This window comes from Patella vulgata, chromosome 4 (assembly GCF_932274485.2).
Source record: "Patella vulgata chromosome 4, xgPatVulg1.2, whole genome shotgun sequence".
Lineage (NCBI taxonomy): Eukaryota > Metazoa > Mollusca > Gastropoda > Patellidae > Patella > Patella vulgata.
This window is the reverse complement of record NC_065882.2, coordinates 21424578-21447592: the sequence shown is the minus strand read 5'-3', so window position 1 is coordinate 21447592 and position 23015 is coordinate 21424578. Positions and strand designations below refer to the sequence as shown.

Here is a 23015-nt window from a genome sequence, read left to right as displayed (position 1 = left end):
AATTCAGAATCTTACAAAGATTTTACTTGAAAGCCTGGCAAGGGAACAGCATTGTGTATGAGTATTTCATTGAGATATTACCCTATTTATGGAAGTCATTTTTATACGCCCACATTTTCATCCGTCCGCCCACAATTTGTTTGTGGACACTCTACAGGTCACAATTTTTATTAGATGGTGACGAAACTTAAAATATAGGTCTGTCTCCCAAAGATCGGTTCCTTTCGATATTGGTATATATCGGACCATAGCTTCATGGATTATGGCCCCTGAATGTACGAAAAAACATGTTTTTAGCTTGTTGGACACTCTAGAGGTCACAATTATCATCTGATTGATGCTTGAGTTTGAATTTCGTGAAAATCGGACCAAAACTGATGGACAAAATGGCCACCCCTTGTACGCAAATGTATATATGGTATATCAAGGTTGTGGACCCTTTAGAGGCCACAATTTTGATCCGATTCTGATGAAACTTGAAATAAATATATATTTATTACCCAAAGATATTGGTTTGCTTTCATATTCGCGCATATTGGATCGTAAATTCCTGAATTATGGCCCTTGATTGTACGAAAAATCACGTTTTTAGCTTGTGGTCCCTGTAGAGGTCACAATTTTTATCCAATTGATTATCCGTACGCAAATAGTGTAAATATATGGTATATCAAGGTTGTGGATCGGATTTTGATGAAACTTGAAATATATCTTTATTATGCAAAGATCGTGGTTCCGGTCGATATTCACACATATCGGATCGTAATTTCCTGAATTATGGCCCTTGATTGTACAAAAAATCGCTTTTTGTTTTCTATCCATCTCTTGCAAAATGTGAGTGTATCCTGCCTGGCAGCCGCTGGTTGCTTGTAGAAATTGTTTGGTTTCTTATTTTAATCTTAGAATACAAAACCCCTTGGCAGTTGGAATTCGATATAAGAGTAGGCCGTAGTGCCGCTGTCCGGGCAAAATTTCCCTCATAGCACACTGTATGGCGTATGCCCGTCTTCATTAGCCCATGTTAGGAGCAGAACAGTAGGACGTTAAACCCCATTTCATTTCATTTCATAGAATACAAAACAGTAATATCCACTGTTTCATGTTATTAAATCCTACAAAACATTTAATTGTGAAAATGTGTGGTGGGGGTGTCATGATAAGAAGAAAACATTTTGAATATATTCTGATCTTTGTAGTATGGAGTACCTGAAAACAGGCATGTTTTTGATAATGATGGTGTTTCTATGACAACTAGATACACACAAGTAGAAGGGTGTGAGATGTATAATGTGTGATCTTTTATACAGCTTGCCAATGTTGCTATAAAGATGCCAAAAACAGGGATTATATCACAACAAAAATGAGGTTTATGTTATTGTAACTTTTTTTTCTCATATTAATGTGAAAACATCATTATCCTACAGACTGATAAAGATGTAACACAAATGTTTGGTTGGAATATTATTCACCAAATAAATCCTGATGTCTGTTGACACTCTCTGATCATTCTCAGATAGACCACATGGACCTCTATGCATTTCTGCTATGTGGAATGATTTCTAGAAGAAAGGGTTGTCAAATTTGAAAAGGGACACATGTAACTAGAACATCTGTAGGTGACCATTAAACTGGTTTCCAACCATCTGAATATTGATAAAATGTATATATATATATGGTTATATAGGAAATACTGCCATTTCAGATCATTTATTTACCTCATAGGGCAAAGCACAAAGCAATAAAAAGTAAAAACCCTGTGTACTTGGACAATTTTCTTCTCACTTTAGGGTGAATTAGGATTAAGGCCCTTGGGCCACTCGTTTATATGACACTTTAGAGAGGTCATTATGACAGTTAGTCAATATGTCACCTTTTAACCATATTTATCACACCTGTGTTAAAAATAAGTTAACAGTAGGTCTATGTGATGTATTGTAAAGTAAACAGATTAGTGCAACACAGTGTAGTAAAGTTGCCTTATTTCTGTCTGACAATGACATTACTTTTATTTCTCATAAATTGGGACTAAAATGTGAGCTGATGTAGTCTTAAAAACTAACAGACACCAGTAAGACAAACCCACAGACAGAGACACAACACATAGACATTGAAAGCAATAAGTGAATGAATCCAGGAGCCGACCAGAAGTGCCATCTGCGCTGTACAGTACCGGGCAGGCAATACGATCCACGAAAAAAGGCAATATTTCTCAAACATTGTATTATAGTGTATGTCATGATGGTGTAAGCACAAATTAAGTACCATTTTAATTATAAAAATTAACATTCTTAGGTTCAGCAAGGAATTGTTATGTCATCCAAATTGAAAATTGCATACCTTTCATACTACATGTTCTTCTATTTTGAGGAGTTCACATAGCTAACATATTTATGTAATGAATGGTACATTAATGAGTTTGTCTGACTGGAAGCAGTAAAGTATCACGAATCCCCAGTGGCAGATGATACCATCGATTGCCATCATATTGCTGTCACCATACTGGACCATTTTTCTCTACACCGAACTACATTTGATCAGTCTGTGGTGACTATGTCAAAAATGTCAAACTACAAGTAATTAAGCCTCTTGAATAATCATGTATGTTGATTTATTACATAAAAAGGTCTTATATCTAGACCCTCTACACTGTACCTACACATCTGTTGAAGAAACACATCAATCTATTTGTACCAATTCTATCAGAAATTATTAACCGATTTCTTTCATCTGGTCGTTTTCCTCCCAAACTACCAAACATGTTATTTTGTTGAATTACCGTCCAGTCAGTAATTTGTCTTACATTTCAAAACTACTAGAGAAGTGTGTTCTAGTTCTACATCAGTTAAATGATCATATTTATTCCAATGACCTTGAAAATCTAAAGTGTGTTCTACATCGTTTAAATGATCATAAGTTGCATTCAATACCCTCAATACCGAGGATCTTCTTGATGCATTGTGGTGTGAAATTGGCTTGCGTGGATTAGAGATTCAACATCCGACGATATTACTATGCTTTGTGGGGTACCGCAAGGTTCTGTACTTGGACCTGTACATTTTATTATCCTCACAAAACCTATTTTCACTAAGATTGCTGAAGGCTATGGGCTAAATATTCATTTGCTTGCAGACGACACCCAACTTTATATTGAATTTGACACAGACTCTCAACATTCCACGATACAAAATATAGAACTTTGTCTCACAGAAATTCTTGCATGGATGACAGAACATTTCTTAAAATTAAATCCAAATAAAACAGAACTGTTAGTAATTGGACCTAGCAACAGCTCCGAAAAATGGATCAAATGCTAGTTAATTTTGATAAAGAAATAATTTCAGGAACCCCAAAAGGTCAAAATTTTGGTGCTATATTAGACTCAAATCTATCGTTTAAAGATCATATACTAAGTATTTGCTCCACTGCTTTCTATCATATACATCAAATTGGAAAGATCCAATATGAAAATAAAAAAATACTCATTCACACATTCATCTCAACTAAACTAGATAACCGCAATGGTTTACTATACGGCTTACCAGACTATCAGATTAACAAACTACAACATGTTCAAAATTCAGCAGCTCGACTCCTCATTCACACATTCATCTCAACTAAACTAGATAACCGCAATGGTTTACTATACGGCTTACAGACTATCAGATTAACAAACTACAACATGTTCAAAATTCAGCAGCTCGACTCCTCATTCACACATTCATTTCAACTAAACTAGATAACCGCAATGGTTTACTATACGGCTTACCAGACTATCAGATTAACAAACTACAACATGTTCAAAATTCAGCAGCTCGACTCCTCACTAAAACGAGAAAACATCAACACATCTCCCCAGTATTGCAATTCCCTACATTGGCTCCCAATTCAGCAAAGAATTAAGTTCAAGTTACTCCTCTTTCGTCTGCAAAGCATTAAATGGTCAGGCTCCATCTTATATAAAAAGTCTTGTAGAACCCTATACTATCAGTGGAAATCTCCTTTCTCAGAAAAAAACATCTTCTATAATCTCCAACTATTAACTTACAACTGGGAAAATGTGCCTTTCTTATGCTGGACTTTTTCCATGGAATAGACTACCATCAATGAAACAATTATCGTCTGTGGGCCATTTTAAATCTCAAACTCAAAACATTCTGGTTTCAAAACCCTGATCTGTAAATAATCAGTGAATATTACAACCAACAGCGCCTGAGAAACTGTTTTTTCAGTGTTAACGCGCTTTAAAAATGACAATATTTTTATTATTAACAACATATTAAATATTAAATTATACAGTGAGACAAGCGCTTGTATTACATAACAGGGGGTTGGATGGCCAAATGGTTAGCGGGTGCGCGCTATATCATAAGGTCTGTCATTGAGTCAAATGGCGAGGTTTCGAATCCCCGGTTGTACGTGACAAGGAGTAGGGTCGCCTGTCCAACCTCGTGGCTTTTCTCCGGGTCCTCCGGTTTCCTCCCACTGCTAAAGACCCCTACGCGCAAGCGAATTGTTGAAATAAAATTGAACCATGCATTGGTCCCGAAATGACCTAGTTTGTGTCAAGTGGATGTTAAACCCCATTTCTCTCAAATACTTCCATCAAATACAAAGTAAAATATAGCACCATTAAATTTCTTGTAAAAAGTTGAATATACTATTAAGTTATTTTAAAATTAATAATTTCAATCGTTTTGTTACCTACATGTATAGTGAATAAACAAACTTTCTTGATAGATTGTTCATGTACCCTGTATATAGATTTTCAACAGACATGCATGTAAAGGAGTAATTGTCAGATATTAAAACCATGCTAAAAAAATGTTTCATCATGTTGTGCTTAATATTGGTAATAAATATTCATATATCTTTTCATTTGTAAATGTAATCTTGTATTTTCAAATATATTAGATAATTGTATTTTAATTTTAACTTCGAAACTGACAAATGTAATAAAATATAATATGATCAAAATTATTCATGAAAATAGTCATTTATATTTTTATATTTGGTCTAGATGAAATACTGTACTGTACTGTACTGTGATAAACAATAGTATTTGTAGTAACCTGGGTTTTTTATTATTTTTTGTTCAATAAAGTATGTTAACAGCTGTCACTGTATTATATTCAATAGGTGGATTTAATGGCTTTTAGATAGCTTCATACATCATACTCATGTGTATCATACAATTATACACATTGACATACTGCTTCTCATAATGATGTCTGCTTATTGTCTTTGTCTGTCAGTATACCAAATTTACAGTGGGTTTAAATACATGGATAATCACTTCAAACACTACTAATGGTGATATAGTATAAGACAATGAATGAAGCTGACCATCTTTATGAACTGGATTTGGTTCATATAACTGCAACGAGTTGACAAAAATAGACACGCTTGATTGACAATCACCCATTGTTAGAAATGAGTGTAACACCTTCATAAAGTTACATGTACAGCAGAACAGAGACACAGACGTTCTCCACTGATTAATACAATTACTGAATTAGAGAGCTGGCTGAGTTTCTGAATTTCTAACATGGGCTTAAATCATTGTTCTGTATGAATGGCAGTCTCTGATTTTATTTTGGATAAGACAGAATTGTGATTATTTTATCGAGCTAAAGTCTTTGTGATGTGATCATTTATAATTATGTTTGGTACAAAAGAATATATTTTAGCTGTTAGAAGTATGGTTTAATATCTACCATAGCACTGAGCAGCCAGTTATTGTTCTGTAGGATGACACAAAGCAGAGTTGACCGAGAAATGACGTTTTATTATTTAGTTTCTGTTTTATTTGGAATATTAATGTTTTAAAAAGTCTGCAGTCCTGAAGATTTGAATTTTACAAAGACTTATGGGGCAAGGCCTGGAGATGAACGATTTCAGTTTGTTGGAAGTATTTTCACTTTTTAACAATTGAAGTATTGAATTTAGAATTTCAAGAAGACTTGTGCTTATTGACCAATGCCAGAAAATGGAATTGACACATTGTGTGTGCAGTGTTTTGATCCTTTAAAAATCATTCTGATTGTAATCATATAATTGGCATTGTTTCATGCGAGAATATTTGATATTTTGTGATAAACATATGGATATATATTTAAAATGAAGTTTGTATCAATGTTGTTTTCAGCTGTTATCTCTAGAGAATTGATTATCACATTTAAAACATCTGGTCTGAATTAAAATTTAATTATCAGTATCACTCAATAGTACTCTAGTGTAACTGATAATTTCAAATTTAAACTAGTTTAGATAGAAGGTCAGGCAGCTTTCTGATTGGTATATTGTTATCAAAAATAAAATTGGAGTCAGTGTCACAATTAAATGTTTCTGGATAGGACTATATACAACAGAAGGTAAAAATCTTAGATAAGAACTAAAACGTGAGTGACGAATGGTGACATATATAAATATACACCGGTAACCTTATTGTTATAAAGGTTAATCATGTCTTATGGAGATGATGTTATTATTTTTAAATAGATATGAAACTCGTTCATCATCTTTTATTATGATAACTATAATAAGAAGTTATTGATGATCATTAGGAAGATAATGATGTTAATTCAAGATCAGTCATCAATATTTTCAGTAGTAGACTTTACTATCATTCTCGGACAGAAGGAATTCAAATGTTAACTTAAGCTATACCTGACAAATAGATTTAAATTGGAACCAACTGTTAACTGGAATTGTATATAATTTACAAAGATAAAAGATACAGCTTTAATATAATTGTATGAATAATGTATTAAATGAACAATCTACTAAAAGACAAAGGATGAACAAATATTTTTGAAATGTTGATTGATGCTGAAATTGACATCAATTGGGGATCATTGAGAGGCATTTTAATAAATTATTGTGACAAATTGTGATAAGTGAGCCGGCCATCAGACACAACCTATCATCACATTTAAAAATAAGTGTGACAGCACAGGATGCATTGAAAATGTCTGATATTTTGGATATTTTAATTGTGTTGGTTGGCTGTACTCCCCAACAGAATATTTGAAAGCCTGAAGCTGTTTAATGAATGGAAAAGGATTAATAAACGTCTTTGAATTATATATTAACCGTTAGGTTAGTTTGAACTGTAGACATTGATAAAATAAAAAAAAGATCTGAAATTTTTATTCTGGTGCGGAAAAGGTTATTGCTGTGTTTAGAAGATGGGGGTTCCTAGGTCATCGAGATCTATGTGTAGGAGTGCCTGTGTCAACTGAAATACTCTCTTGTTACATGTATATTGATGTGATATATATAGCCTTTGTGGACTTAAATATGAAGAAATTAAGATGATGTGCACTGCTGTCAATTTTTATTGCTCTGAAATACACACACCGAGATGTACATGTATTGAATTCATTTTAAATGTCTTTTAGATGTTTTTTTTTTAAATGAACGATATTTTAGACTCCTTCAATTATGTGAGGAACTATGCGATTTCGGGATTACGATGTGAGTTGACTAAAATAATTTCTAATAACTACCGCAAAGTGAAATACTGTGAAAAAAAACTTGTTTTGTGACAAAATATATTTTTGAATTTAAATTTGCTATGTACTTCCTAATTAGAGAGAGGGTCTAAGAAAATATAATGAAAATATTCAAGTTTCAAGGAATGAACAAGCAGGAATGATCACATTTTCAACAAATTAGTAATGACATGAATTTGTAATAATGGAAAATCAATGATTTAAAAAAAAAATTCATGTACCTGTGTGGATGTGACATACATTAATTAAAAGAGTGTAAATTATGTAGGTGGTATTGATGATCTTAAAGAAATTCTTATGATGTTTATCACAATGGAAAATTCATAATGGCAAAATCCATTACAAAAGAGGTGTATCAAAGTGAGTAATAAACAATATTTTTCTCCCTGAGTAATATTGATAACTGTTAGTTCAGACCTTCCGCTGGAGGGCACAGGATGACTTAAATAATAAATACATGTGTGTTGATAGTAGGATAATATTACAAGTCATTATATAATTATGTGTATATGTAATGTCTTAATGAGATTTGTAAAATTAATCTTATGACATGCATAACATTAATTCCTAGCCTGACCTGTTTACTAATCACTTGTTTCAATAATACTGGGGTCATGGTCTAGTCTAATAAACTGTATGAGTGACTTGTGAGTGCAGTCGAACAGGTAAAAAGTAAATTTCTGTCACTGAAATTAGTTTGACTTCGTCACAGATTGGATTTAGCTCAACTGAATGACAACCAGATTAGAGACAGTTGCTTCAATTCAAGAAAATCTGTAAGGACACATCTGTGGTCATGTTTGTTTAGATATAATGAGGAAAAATTCTCAAGAAAGAATTATTCATCACTCTTTGGAGTGAAAGATCACAAGGAAGTTCTTGAAAGATAGTGTGGAATATTCTTCAAATTACTGTTGAATATGAGATACAAACTCATTAAAATGACCTTTGTCAAATTTGTGAATTTCTGTTATGCTGGGCTCATTAATCATCTATGACAATTAGAACTGTTGCTCAGTTGTAAAAATTGCTCACAATGAACTTTAACAAGCACATATAGGTGTGATTTATATTTACTGCTTAAATCATTCACAATGTCTGTTACAAATTCAAATACAAATTTGGCTCATATGGTCTTCATGAATGACGATGGAGGATTCAGTAGTTTGTGCGTTCAGTCTACATGTGTGGAAATACCTAGGAAAAGAAGTGCTTGGTTTTCTGTGTGTTGTGGATGTAGTCGGAACTCGGAATACAGCCGACACAAAAAGAGAACAAAAATTGATCACAAGATTAAAGGGGTAAATTTTTTTTATTCAAATATTTTAAGTTTCAAAATAATTTTTGTTTAGTGTTCATTTGTTAGTTTTATTAAAATGGATGTTTATACAACTGTCTTGATAGTTGTGTACTGATACAGCTACAAATTATCTAACATCTATTGCTACATAAAGTTTTCAGCTCAAAGAGACATGGTTGGACTACACCATCATACAGAAGCAACATATATCAAAATACCCTCCCTATTATTAGAAATACCATAAACCTTATAGAAATATGAAACACTAAAAAGCAGGACCCCATATTAATTCATGAATAAACTTGTAGCTGTACATGTAAATGTTATATCTTTTTCTAAATGCTTGTATCTTCTACAAATCTATCAAAAATGGAAAGGTATTTTGCACATAGTTAGATATGAGCATGTTCAACTAATGATATAATCGATTCCTGATAATTGAGTCAAAAAAAAACAACAAAAAGGTAGATCATAACAACCAAATAAAGTTAAATAAAAAAATTTGTGTAAATTTTATAGAAAATTACTGAAAGATTTTTTCATTACGATAAACTTTCTCCTTAAAACTACAAATAACCTACACAAACTCTAATTTTCATATGCAAAATGCACTTGAATGGGCAAATTACTATTACTATTAACCAACAATCTGATAATAGATATGTTATCTAATATCAATCATTGATATGATAAACAAAAAAAAAAAATTTGCCGAGATTTAAACTTGATTTGAAATTTTGGCCTTGATATCAAGATGTAGATGCGCTCAAGCTTCAAATTATCAGATTTACCTGCACAGTGATGACGCTATTTAAGTATGAATTATCAAATAATAATGCCCCCCAGGCTTTATATATTTGATGATTTTTAAGATTGAGGAAGGAAAGAGGAAGGTCAACCTGGTTTCTTCTTTGTAAACTATGGTTTGAAATGGTTCTAGTTCACTGACTACATGTATCTTACACACCTTGATTATTATTCAGTTTAGTTTGATAGCTGTTATTATTACAAGGCCACTATAAGTAAATTATTTGCATTACTCAATGAAAAATAACCACAAAAAATATGAAACATAAAATTGAAGATTTTCTAACCAGATCTGTCATTCCAGGTTATTCTTGAAGAATTTCTTTTAGGGAACCAATTATTGCAAACTGAAGTGTACATCTAAGCTACAAAGCTCAAAATATTAAACAATCCTATCTCTTGCTAGATATATTCGGGGTAGGAGGATATATTTCAAAAGTATCTAAAAACAGCAGTTAGAAAATCATATTTTCAAATATACATAACCAGTGTTGAACCTTTCCTATTTTCATCGTTTACTGTTTACCCTAGAACAAAGTAGTGCAGCTTTACGGTTGTGCTAATATTTTCAGATAAATATATAGATTTATATAGATTAAAGTGGATAAAGTACAAGAGAGAGGGAGAGAGATAGGGTTTAATGTCCACTCGACACAAACTAGGTCATTTCGGGACAAACATGGTTCAGTTTTATTTCAATAATTCGCTTGCACGTAGGGGTCTTTAGCAGTGAAAGGAAACCGGAGGACACGGAGAAAACCCACAAGATTGGACAGGCGACCCTACTCCTTGTCACGTACAACCGGGGAATCGAAACCACGCCAGTTGACAGACCTTATGATACAGCGCACACGTAACCATTCAGCCATCCAATCCCCCTAAAGTACAAGCACTTCTATATTCTATGAATGGCATTTAGTAATTGGAAGTGCTTGATAACGACTTATGTGATCTTGTTTAAACGTCGCAGTGAAATAAATCATAGTAATTGTTATTCCATAAAAGTGTGTTTTTGAGTACAAACACTTCTATATTTATGGTAGATAAAAACATGAAAAAATATATATATACTTGATGGCTACTGCATAGGTTGAGTGAGATCTCAGATCGTTAAAAATTGGATCATTCATTATTGAATTGAAATTTTATGCTGGAAGGCTTTTAGGATAACATAAAGCTTAAATCAGAATGCATCCATTGCCAAATCATTTACATTTCTTATAGTATTGTAACTTTGTTCATTATGTTGGATTTTATGATATTAATAATTTGAATCAAATGTGGTTTTTACTGTGTCCTTCTTACATGTCTGTTATCTCATTGTATTATGAATGACTGACCTGCCTTTAATAGATATAGACCATGTGACTGAGCTAATACAGCTCTTCAGTATTTTTGTTGAGCAAACTGTCATTATAATCTAGTATTTATTCAAATCTTATGTGGAGTCCACCATGTGTAGTGAATTGACTAGGATAGGTTTTAAAATACAATAATGGATAAACTTGTTGGACCCAATCCTATGTCCGATGTTTTTAAACATTGGCAGGTTAGTAGACTGTTTACCTGTGTTTTAGTGTAGGTAAGATTGATAATGTCATAATAACACTTTAAATTACTTAGAAGCTAGGTGTACATATTTCCGATGTATTAGCTTAATAACATTTCCTTTTACGCACAAATGTGCAGTATGTCAGACAGTCTTACCTTCTTGACATTAAGTTTTTGACATTTTTTTCCCTGTGAAATTATTTTAAAATGGTCACATAGTCTTTTTGTAACCATTTCCTTGTTGTAGTCAGTCAATAGTTGCCAAAGTCCATTATGTACATGTTTGTCACATGTATTCAATTCATTTCGATATTTTTTTCTTCTCAAAAAATATAGGTCACCTTTTGTTAACTACTAAGAGAGATTAAATTTGCAACTGTTTGAATGAAGTTACTTCTTTTCTGAGTTTGAAATTTATATTATGGTGGATTTTTGTAATGGGAAGGCTGAAGTAAACTGTGCAGTACAATATAAACATATGTTGCCATTTAGTGCAGAAATTCGTTCTGTAAATATACAACTTTTGGAAGTCTTAGAGGCTTGTGCCAAATGTTCATAAAGAATTAAGAACCCATTATGATTTGTCATTGATTGGGATCTATGGTAATGAAATAGTTAAATAGATTTAGCTTATATTAAAATGTTTCTTGATGTACTTGGACATTTTTTGCATGTGAGTAACCAGTATACATGTCTGCTATCAACGTACATGTACATGTAGATTGCAATGATAATATTATTTGAACAGGCTGTATAATAATTTTGATCTCTATTGACCCACCTAATAGGTTACCTCCCTTTACCCACATTAAGACAAATAAAAATAACAGTTTGTTTCATATTAATAACAATCTGAAGTTCTTTTTAGTATGTTTCATATATTAATTCAAAGGTTGAAATAATTAGACAATAAAAATAATTTTGAGATCTTAGAGTAATGGTATGTTTGAGTAAAATACACCTTTTTTTGATCGTTTAAATATATCACTGTTACACATCAATGCAGGTTGAGTTTAAATTTCGTAAAAATCTGATCGAAACTGACGGACAAAATGGCCGTTTTTTGTACGCAAATAGTGTAAGAGTATATCAAGGTCATGAACTCTTTAGAAGTCACAATTGTTATCAGATTTTGATGAAACTTAAAATATATGTTTATCTGATGTCATAAAGATCACAGTTCCTTTTACTATTTGCGCATATCGGACCGTAACTTCCTGGATTATGGCCCCTGAGGTCACAATTTTTATCCGTCTTTAAAAATCATTAAAATATATCACTGTTACACGATAATGCTGATTGATTATGAATGTCGTAAAAATCGGATCGAAACTGCCGGACAAAATGGATGCGCCTTGTATGAAAACAGTGTAAAAGTATGTAATAGCCTACCAAGTTTGTTGAGCCTGTAGAGGTCACAATTTTTATATGCTTTTGATGAAACTTAAATTATGTTTATATCCCGAAGATCTAGGTTCCTGTAGATTTTCACGCATATCGGACCATAACTTCCTGGATTATGGCCCCTGATTGTATGAAAAATCGCTTCTGTCCATCTCTTGCAAAATGTGGGCATATCTTGCATGGCAGCCGCTTTTTTCTTTTCAAATAAATCTGTCATTGATTTATATGGTCTATTGTTTGGGTATTCTTTTTTGTGTGTAAGTGTTGACAATTCGTTTATGTGATGTATTATCTTCATTGGCCAAACATGATTAAAATTGTGGGGACCGGAAGAAGCATTATAAAAGTAGTTATGGGAACAAGATAATTAATTAGAATAAAGAATTTTATCTTGTCCTGCTATACAGCCATCTGTTGTTAGAGTGGGAAGAAGGAAGGCAAAAAAGGAAATAATAATTCAATAGTGGTTAAGAGTTAAGACAGTAAGATGATTGTGAAGTGAGTCATGTCATGGCTATAACTTGGTATCTGATGATAAATATGTACATGTGGATCATACAAACACATAGATATATAATATCACAAGTTATTTGTACCATTCAACAGCTTGAAATCCTATTGATGGAGTAGTAGAATTGAAATTAATACAGGTGTAGTTGGCTTTAAACCACCAGATTTACCTAAATAAATGGACAAGAAGCCACAACCCAGTTAACCAATGTTTATGTTTGTAGTGTTTTCTTTCAGCTTTCTGCCACTGTAATGTCTTGAAGTGAAGGACTTCGTCAGAATTGAAATAAAACTCATTTCACAACCACTAAAATAGTTTTCCAAGTAGTTCTGGAAATAATCCAATGGATTAAAATACTCTGAAAGCAACATCTTCGACTAATCAGTATACGTAGACAACAGATTCAGTTGATTCACAGCTTTCTTGGGCCACAAATAATTCTCTGCAGGCTAATTGCATATGAACACAACTATATTGCAGGTTATTCTTCAGGTCACATTTACATCAGTTTGATGTTTCTGATTTTCTCAGCTCAAGTCCCTCTCAGATGTTGGTTAAATATATCTGGTCAATTGAACCCGAATTGAAGATAATTATGCCCTTCTAGCTTAATAAAATGGCAGTAGACAAAACCAACCTCAAAATTGTTATTAATTGTCCAAAATATCTTAATTTGTGTAACCCCATTATTACCTCCACATACAACAGCATTAGAATGGTTCTTGCATAGGTTGTGTAAATGGATACACTCTATTGAATTTAATCAGGTACTAGAAACCAATGTTTTACAGTGTGGTTTATTGAGACCTCAGTGTAAAATGGGGATATTGTTCAATTTTAGTAAGTGTGTGTGTAAAATGGGTATATTGTTCAATTTTAGGAAGTGTGTTGTTTGAAACCTGTTGCTACATGGAGTTTTCTGTTGGTTAATATTTATTTTGAAACTTTTTAAGAAGGAAGAATGAACAGAAATATTGAGAAACCAGCTATACATTTACTGATGTTCACCTTGAACTTGTTGAAGGTCATTGTGCTGTCCCCCAATGACAACCATTCTACTTCCTTCAGCTTTTACTTCTTTTTCTTTTGTGATTCAATTCAAATGAAATCACCAGACTCCTATTTCCTCAAATTTATTTGGGGTTTTTCATCTATAGAAATAATGGAAGCCACCATTTCATATTAAGGGAATAATTGTGTTATTGTTTTGGTAAAAAAAAATATGACCTCGAGGAAACAGCATTTGGCCACATGGTGTTTATAACATGTGGATATCTTGGTCTTGTTTACCTTTCTAATATGGCTTCCATCAGTAGTAAGAAGAATTTGTAAAAAAATCAACATTGTTAACAGGTTGATACCTCTTGATGGATAAGCTTTTCTATGAGTCACTGAATGTGACAAATTTGTAAACTTTACCCAACACAATGTCTTAGGACTACCAGAAACTGTAAGCAAGACTCTATAACCAATGGGGAACTGAAATATAACAAACCGATATTAACACAAGCAAGTTTTGGGTATGAAACTTGAAATCAGACTTTGCTTCGTTTGATAATGTGTTTCACACTGTGAGTACCCAAATTTTATGCATCTAAGATGTTAGCAACTCTTGGTATTAATGGAGATACATGTATTGCAGATTTTCAAGACGGAAAACCATTGCAACATTTTGATTCCTGTGTAACTTGACAAATTAAATATAAAGTTTGGCAACAATCTCAATTACCTAGAAAACCAAGTTGCATCTTTTGTAGGCCTATCGATTATTTTTAAAAAATCTTTAGATCACTTTGCTCAATCAACACTGTGAGCCATTTACTTTTTGAATCAGAAATGTTGATGTACTCCAAAACAACAATAAACAATTTCAAGACCTTTAGATTTTGGTGTTTTCTCTGAATGATAAAAATTCATTTCATGATTAAATATATCCACAAATAAAAAAAGTTGTCTCTTGCATGCAACAGGATATAACACCCATGTTTCAAAATTGTTTGTTGCTCAGTGTTAGTGTTACCGGTAATTGAAATCTTTTGATTCAGAAATTAGATGGCTAAGACAGTAGTGGTATAAAGATTTTATCAATTTTTGAACTTGCTATGTCCATATAATCCTAGTTGATCAATATAAAGTATGGTTAACTAATTTAATAAAGAAGGTGTTGATTTTTTGGGAGTGTGATGTGAATTTAACAAGGATTATTGAGTTATATTCATGAGCCATGTCCAGCCCATTGGTTTTCATGAAGAAAAGTAGACTGATTTGATAAAAGTCATGTTTCACTGGTAGTTTTTATTGATGAACAACTTTTTATTGTGTATTGAAAGGTCTAGTGAAGTTTAGGTTGATTGTGGTGTTTTAAAATTGTAATATATTTTAAACCCTGTTCTTTTCAGCAGTGTAGCTTGGGTCCTATACAGTATAATTCAGTAGTATGTTTCAAACCTCCGAGTAGCTTGTATTGCTACATAAAAAAAGGAAAATTCAATCATCAGGACTATTTCATGAAATTCAAAAAAGTAAATTGCTCTGATGACCTGGGTCAAGTAGAATTATTACTCAAGGGATGCCCCACGATTTAAGCCATAAGATTTTATAACAGTTTTGAATAATAATAGAGCTTTAATAGAAAAGGTCTGCACACCAACTTGCTATCAATCATTTGGTATCTGCAGAGCTTTGGTTGAATTAATGACAGAGACTTTACTCTCATTGCATGATAATGTGTATTATAAAGTATGACCTGATCATTATTGATATATTATTGCACAATATCAACTGCTAGTGTTAAGGTGACAATTACTCTGTCCTGACCAATGATCTAAAATTGATGGCACACAGAATATTAAAGAGCTAATAATTGTTTTGTTTTTTAGCCATTTCATACCTCGATCTAATCTCAGTTCAGTTTTCTCTAGTCATATTTTTCAACGTATTGAACATAGTTCTTCGCTTATGGGTAATTTAGAGAAAATAAAACGTCTTACATTATTGAAATATTGATGAGGACTTAGTTGTTTTATCTATTTCGTTATGAAATAAAAGAAAAGCAAAGTGCACTTATTTATTAAAGGGGAATGTGTGGCATGCTTGACGTGCTGAAGCTTGTGGGTATTCTGGCTTTGTTCCACACTTAAAGATACATTATGGGAGATTTTAATAGAGAGTTGGCCATTCTTGCTATAACAGATCAAAAATAGATGATAAAAGAAGAATATATTGAAAATTTCAGTCAAATTACTTTATTCTGACCAAAGTTATCACCATTGTAATTTTTGACTAGAAATAGGAGTCAAATCCCTCTTCACCGTCTACGAGAATGCAGGCCGTTTGATTGACAGGCGTTAACTCCACCTACATAATCTCGATTATCAAGTAACGTTTTCAATTTGTATCACATTTATTTTTACTACAAATTAAAAATAGGACTTTTATTATATAGATAAGAAGCGAAAGTTTTAAAGGAATGGACCAAATCAATGAGGCATAATTATAGCCGACTTCTTCAATCTTGTTAGCCTGCGTGTACTCCCGAAGCAGACAAATTGAAATAGGAAACATTGATCCAATGGGGCTGCATGGGCTGCAATTCAACTGGGGTGATGTTAGCTGCGATGTTTATCAATTTCCATAATTTTTCTGTAAACGCAAGTGACACAAGAGCGTATAATACCGGCATCCAAACTCTCATTTTAACCACAAATAAACCTAATATCAAGGCCGTATATATCAAACTTTCAATCAAATTGACTGACATATGCGGCCTCGCTCAACAGCGGCTTCGCTTCGTACACTCTATCATTCAGCCTCGATCTAAAATTTCCCGGACTATGACGTCAACGTAACGGTTAATCTCAGCTTATGACGCCATTAAAAATTTAATCAATCAATGAAATCCTGTTTAAATCCAAGCGAATCCAAGCCATCCGTGGGTCTACAGAGTTGATTTTGTGCTTGTTGTGTAAATAAAGATCTAATTTATAATTTCTATGACGTCTGAAGCCTAAATAAAGACTTGCAATAATCAGATTTAGCTCTTGCATAATGTATGTTTAAATACCCCTGCCCATAAGTGAATTATTTGAATAGAAAATATGCCATGTTAGTTAATAGGGGTTACATAACTATTTTAGAGTGCTTGCAACTGTATTTCATATCGTTAATAAACTTTGCCAAGGAAATTAAAACATAGAAATAACTTTTAAAATTTTATTACTAGCTAGAAAACCACACAAACCAAAGGAATTGTGGGAAGTTGGAACAACACACACATCTTGAGTCATAGGTAGATTTATCCAGATGACTGCTAGTAAATAAGTTTGCCTCCAACCCATCCTGACCTGTTGATTTTGGTATATCTTTAAAAACTAACTTAACACAGAACTTCAGATCGTTGCAGAGACTAGAATAAATGGTTCTAGAGACTTTCAATCAGAATTCAGTAACCAGTTTAATAAACTGAAATATATCTTAATTAATGCCAAATGAATTTTATGCTATATGCCTCATTATATTTTAATATTATATTTATTCAAAAACAGTAGAAAAAGCTAAAAATGTGATCAAAAAGCCACAAATTGTTTGAAAATTTGGTTCTACATTTGTTAGTTCCACTGATTTTAGATTATATATATTGTGTACCTCTGTGAAATGAAGATGTTATATATTAACTGATTTATTATATTAGACTGATGAAGATTTTAATTTATTGTTGAAATTATCTACATATGTTATATTAGTTACAAACATATAGGGCCAACTAATACAAAAATACACTCATTTCTAAGTAAATAGTTTTTTAATGGATAGTGAGTAAATAATGTTAAATTACACGGACATAGTCTTAAATGTGACAACATTACACAAATATATAGTGGTAGCTAGACATACTTGTACTTGAAACTGTGTACAATACATGGAAGCACTACTACTATTAGTTGTGGTATGGTAATGTTGTGTGTAGTTTCTACTGTGGTAGCTGAATTTATAATATAGGACAGCTTCACAGCTAGTATTCAACTCACTGGCTACAGCCTGGAAATGTAATTGAACCGTGTAACTCCACACATGAAGAGTCTGGTCAGATGTAGGGTTTCGTGTACATAACTGTACTTATTGATAACAAACCTAGAAAAGGTTAAACTGGACAGTTCAAGAGGTTTCCAATTAGTCCATCCTGGCACATTGAAAGGAATTATAGCCGGAATTATAGCGTGTTAGCAGATTTAGAGTTGAGAAGAGAAAACTTGGTGTAAATTTTACACTAGAGAGTAGATAGATAGATAAATGTGCTTTTTTTTTAAATCTTCATATATTGCTTTGCTTCTTAGTATTAGTATTTTTTTGTGATATGTATACATAATGTGGGATCTTTGAGAATAATTTTAGAAAAACTGCCAAATAACTTTTGACATTTGTTCACTTGATGTCTGCAGCAGACTATATTTCTTTTATGATTGAATTGATGAGACAATTGCAAGAATATTACAAGTTAAACAGTGCGGTTGTTTATGCTTGTGAAGCAGGTGGTATTTAAGAGAATTAGATAGCATCCCTTGAACTAGGATGATTTAACAGTTTGTTGGATTAACTATAACAGGGTGATATACACAATGTTTGTAGCTTCACTTAGCTTTTTATTGTAAGTGTATTTATAACTAGAGACAGCCACAATTTGCTGTTTGATATCAATCTCAAACAGGAATCATTTGACCAGTGTAGTGTTTAAGTAGAAAGTCTGGTGTGTTGTGGTCTGACTTTAGTACACTTGTCAGACAATGGACAATAAACAATATAAAAACTTGTGTCTGGTAAAGTAAAGTGTATACTGAAGTATTAGTCGGTAGTCTGAGTTAATTAAGAGGAATATTTCTAATATCTTTGGGTTGTGGTCGTTACTAAATATAACTTGGTGATTGAAGAATGTGGACAAAAATAGGAATTGTCCGTTCAGACATAGGATGTGTTCAAGATAGTGATTAAATGTTTATCGTGATTTATCCTACGCTCACTTTTAGTATCGAGGTTGGAAGTAGAAGCCATTATTCTGCTTGGAGAATTAACTCTTCCTGCCTTTAGACATATATTGGTATTTTCTTGTGGAATTGATCTTTTAAATCTAATGACAGCCTTGCCGTGAATTGTCTGGAACTCTTTGATATCATTGATCTATTTTCTTACACCCGTCCTGAACAGGGAATTTATTCTATGTTAAAATTGATTTTTATTTACCGGGAATTATCTCAGTATTCCTTTGTTACTCAAAGAATAAGGGTGTATGTAGATGCAGACATGTGTATGCTGAGAAACAGAGTAGTACAATAAGACTAATGGTAGGCCTACCAATATAAGATTGTAATCTTATATACAAACATTATAAAAAGTAATTGTGGCGTGTTGATATTATCCTGATCAGATATCATTGAATTGAATGATTTATTCCTTAGTGATTTATTGCAAATGGTGAAGTAAACAATCCACTATTTGTTTTAATTAGAACTGAAATTAGCCCACTCAGCATCATAACCTTTACTAGTACCGGTACAGTTAGTAGTACTGCTGCTGTGTTGATGGTTGGGTTCTTACATGTGTATAGGAATAAAATAACTTTTGTGGTTAATAATGTTGTGTTCATTAGTCGTGGAATTTGATTTTAAACAGTTTTTGACATTTAAAATGGGGATGGTATTGTTTTCAAGGATGTACTAGCCTACTTGTAATAAATGTAGAAGGCTTATTAAGCAGACAAACATCTGATGAAGATGATGATGTAAACTACATACATGTTGAAGCAGAAGGCAAGTCTAGTCCATCCACTGCCAAGATATAAATAACAACCAGATAGGATGTCGAAAGTTCATTACGCATAACATTTGTCATAATCTACAATATACATAATACATACACTACAGTCCTACACATGTGGAAAGAAGGAGTCATTAGGGATGGGAATGGACTTCTGTTTATTATAGATTGTTTCGTGTGTGTATAGTTTACGAGACAAACTAACGAAGCTAATTATAAAGGATACTACATATTATGACTGCCTGACCAAAGGAATACATAGTATACATAAAATTTGCAAATAAGATTTATCGTGTAAATCAAACTGAAGAAAAGATTTCCTACGTGAATTTGGATTTAGTTTGATTTGTGGTAGTTTTTGTGCAGATATAATCTCAGACATTAAAACTGACCAAATTACTTATTTGATATCAAATAGTGTTGGTAGCTTTTCATAAGGTATGAAGTGTAGCGTGTGTAGTGAAATAAAATGTCTAATTTAGAGACAATACATGCAGGGTATGTGTTAGATACATGTGTTAACACTAACAGTCCACTTCTGACAGACAAACCACCAGGATCGTGGCATCGGGTAAAGTATTTTTACTATTCTACCCATTATAAAACTAATAATGTTTTAATGTAATGTATTTTATTTTATCAGGATAACATAACTCACAAGATCATGAAATATTAATGTGATTGTTATTGCTTGTATTCCACCTAACTGATTCCAACGAATACACTGATAATTTTAGAGTGCATTTGATAGTTTTTGTCACATGGTGCATAACCGATTTTTTTATGAAATTAATTCTAAATAGCTACTTTGGGATTCGTGATAAAATGTAATATTTATAAGACATTCATACATGTATTTGTATAACATAACCGTAATAAGGAAGTTTAAAGCAAAAATAGGTGGAGCTCTTCTTAATATATTGAAATTGATGTCAGAGCAAAATTATCTTAATGTCAAATTGAAAGTGATGGATTCTTTAATCTGTGATGGTTCTTAATGTCTTCAAGATTTTTCAAGGACAGCTGTTTTTGAAATCATACAGTTAATTTGAGACAGATGTTAATTATTTCAAGGAGACCTTTATATTACATGTCAATGACATGATTTATTTCTTATTTAGACATTTCAAGTTTTAGTTTGTGTTTTTGAAAATGTGTTCAATTTACCGAGCTTGAGTAAATACAGATTCTGTGCAAATCGGTGAAAATTTATGGAATTTTAATAAATTTAGGTCATCACTTGAACTTAGGAATTTTTGTATATCAATCAGCTAGAAATTGACCCAATACATCATTTCCTCTAGTAGGAGAGGTGACCCATTTTTATTATGTTAACTACACCCACATATAGTAGGATGATTATTAGATAGTTATTAGTGGATAACAGTAGTCTGACATCTACACTGACAACATGGTGCCACATAACACACAGTTCTATGGTTTCTAAATCCTCCTTTTGACACATTGCCAAAATATTTCCTGTTTAAACTGTGATGGTGGTGCTGGTAAAGGTTGTAATATGATCTGACATTTTTAAAGATTACAAGCCAACAGACATTACTCATACTCATGTAAGTTCAGCTGACTTCTAGCTTTACAAATTTCTGTAAACATGGTATTTGATGCTTGAAGATTGGGATAAATTTATCAGAGTACCAGTCATGCTTACCTTTACTCAGTCCATTAAGCTTAGATTTCAATGGGATTGGCAAAGATACTGTACTCTAGATTTCAACTAGATAGTCTTGTAGAGGAATCCTTTCGCAAGGTGCCAAAAAGTCAAAGGTAAATGAAATGAAGACTTTGCTATAGACAATAGGGCGGGGGGGGGGGGGGGATAGCCGAATGGTTAGCATGTGAACGGTGTATCATAAGGTGTGTCATTGAGTCAACTTATGGTTTCGATTCCCCGGTGTATGTGATAGGGGCACCTGTCCAACCTCCGGGACCTCCGATTTCCTCCCACTGCTAAAGACCCCTGAAACATGAGTTAGTCCCGAAATTACCTGGTTTGTGTCAAGTGGATGTTAAACCCTGTTTCTCTCTCTCTCTCTTGTTATAGACATTTTGAGTGATTTAATTTCAACAAGTTAAATTCTTCATGATTCCTTTTAGAAATAACCAGGGTATAAAATCTAAAAAATGATAATGCATTACCATTAAAAATACATTATGTAAGATTTAGATGAAGAGGTAGCCATTCTTACTATAATACTAATAGTTCAAAAATAGATAATGTAAAATGAATAATGTGAAAATTTCATTCAAATTACTCTATTGCGAGCGAAGATATTAGCCTTTGAAAGTTTGACAAGACGTGTGCAATAATTTCAGCACCATACTGGTTGTTCGAAGCTAAGTAGCACTCCTCCATTTTTAGCTTAGTTGATTATGACCTGGATAAGTTTATTAATGTCTAATTAATAATTTAGGTAACATTTCAGGCCTAAAGAAAGACCTGCAATAGGCAGATTTAGCTCTTGCATAATGTATGTTTAAATTATTTTAAAATTCTTGGTTCAAAAAAGGTAGAAAAAACTTTATATCCAATAATTGACAAAGAAATATTGTAATAATTATAGATAAAATTTGTTAGTACTTGAAAAGTGCAAGGTGCTCTTGTAAGTGAAGTTGGTAAAAGTAAAGAGTTTCTTTGAAGTTTGATTTGGTAAAGATTGTTTGTGAACTGAAGGATGTGATAAAGACAAGTTTTCTTATCTACTTGATTTTGTTATTCTGTTAGTAGAGTGTGTATCTATTGTTTATAAACAGGCTACCACCTCATGCTTTATCTTTACCTAATCGTAAGAGCCAGTGGAGGTTTATCTTCAGTCTATAAATGTTAGGATATGAAGGATTGTTAGGATGGGTCTTACTGGAGATCTTTGTAGAAATCACATTCTGGAATCATTTATAGATTGGCAACATTTTTGGGTTTTTAAATTGAGCCATACTGGTTATCACAGATATCAGATGACATACCAGTCCATAATAGTATTTTATCTCCTTGAGAAAATGATTTTACTACGAAGAAACACCCTAGATATTTTTAGAATACAAATATTTCCCAGTCTCAGTATAACTAACTGAATTCTTCATCCTCTGGTCCTTTTTATATGCCCAA

At 32.6% G+C, this 23015-nt stretch overlaps 1 protein-coding gene across 8 annotated transcripts in view; it reads left to right on the top strand.

Moving 5' to 3' along the window:
* LOC126817852 (focal adhesion kinase 1) overlaps positions 1-23015 on the top strand; it is a 77021-nt gene that overhangs the window by 2535 nt on the left and 51471 nt on the right. For 2 of the 8 annotated variants that reach the window (XM_056100057.1, XM_056100055.1), the window contains exon 1: positions 8024-8812. The exons of 1 other annotated variant lie outside the window; for it this stretch is intronic. In XM_056100057.1, the coding sequence (XP_055956032.1) occupies positions 8606-8812 (207 nt within the window). In that variant the 5' untranslated portion in view covers positions 8024-8605. Of the gene's footprint in view, positions 1-8022; positions 8813-11010; positions 11168-19662; positions 20463-23015 lie in introns of those variants that run through there. 5 more of the 8 variants (XM_056100054.1, XM_056100056.1, XM_056100060.1 and 2 more) reach the window with 5 other exon arrangements.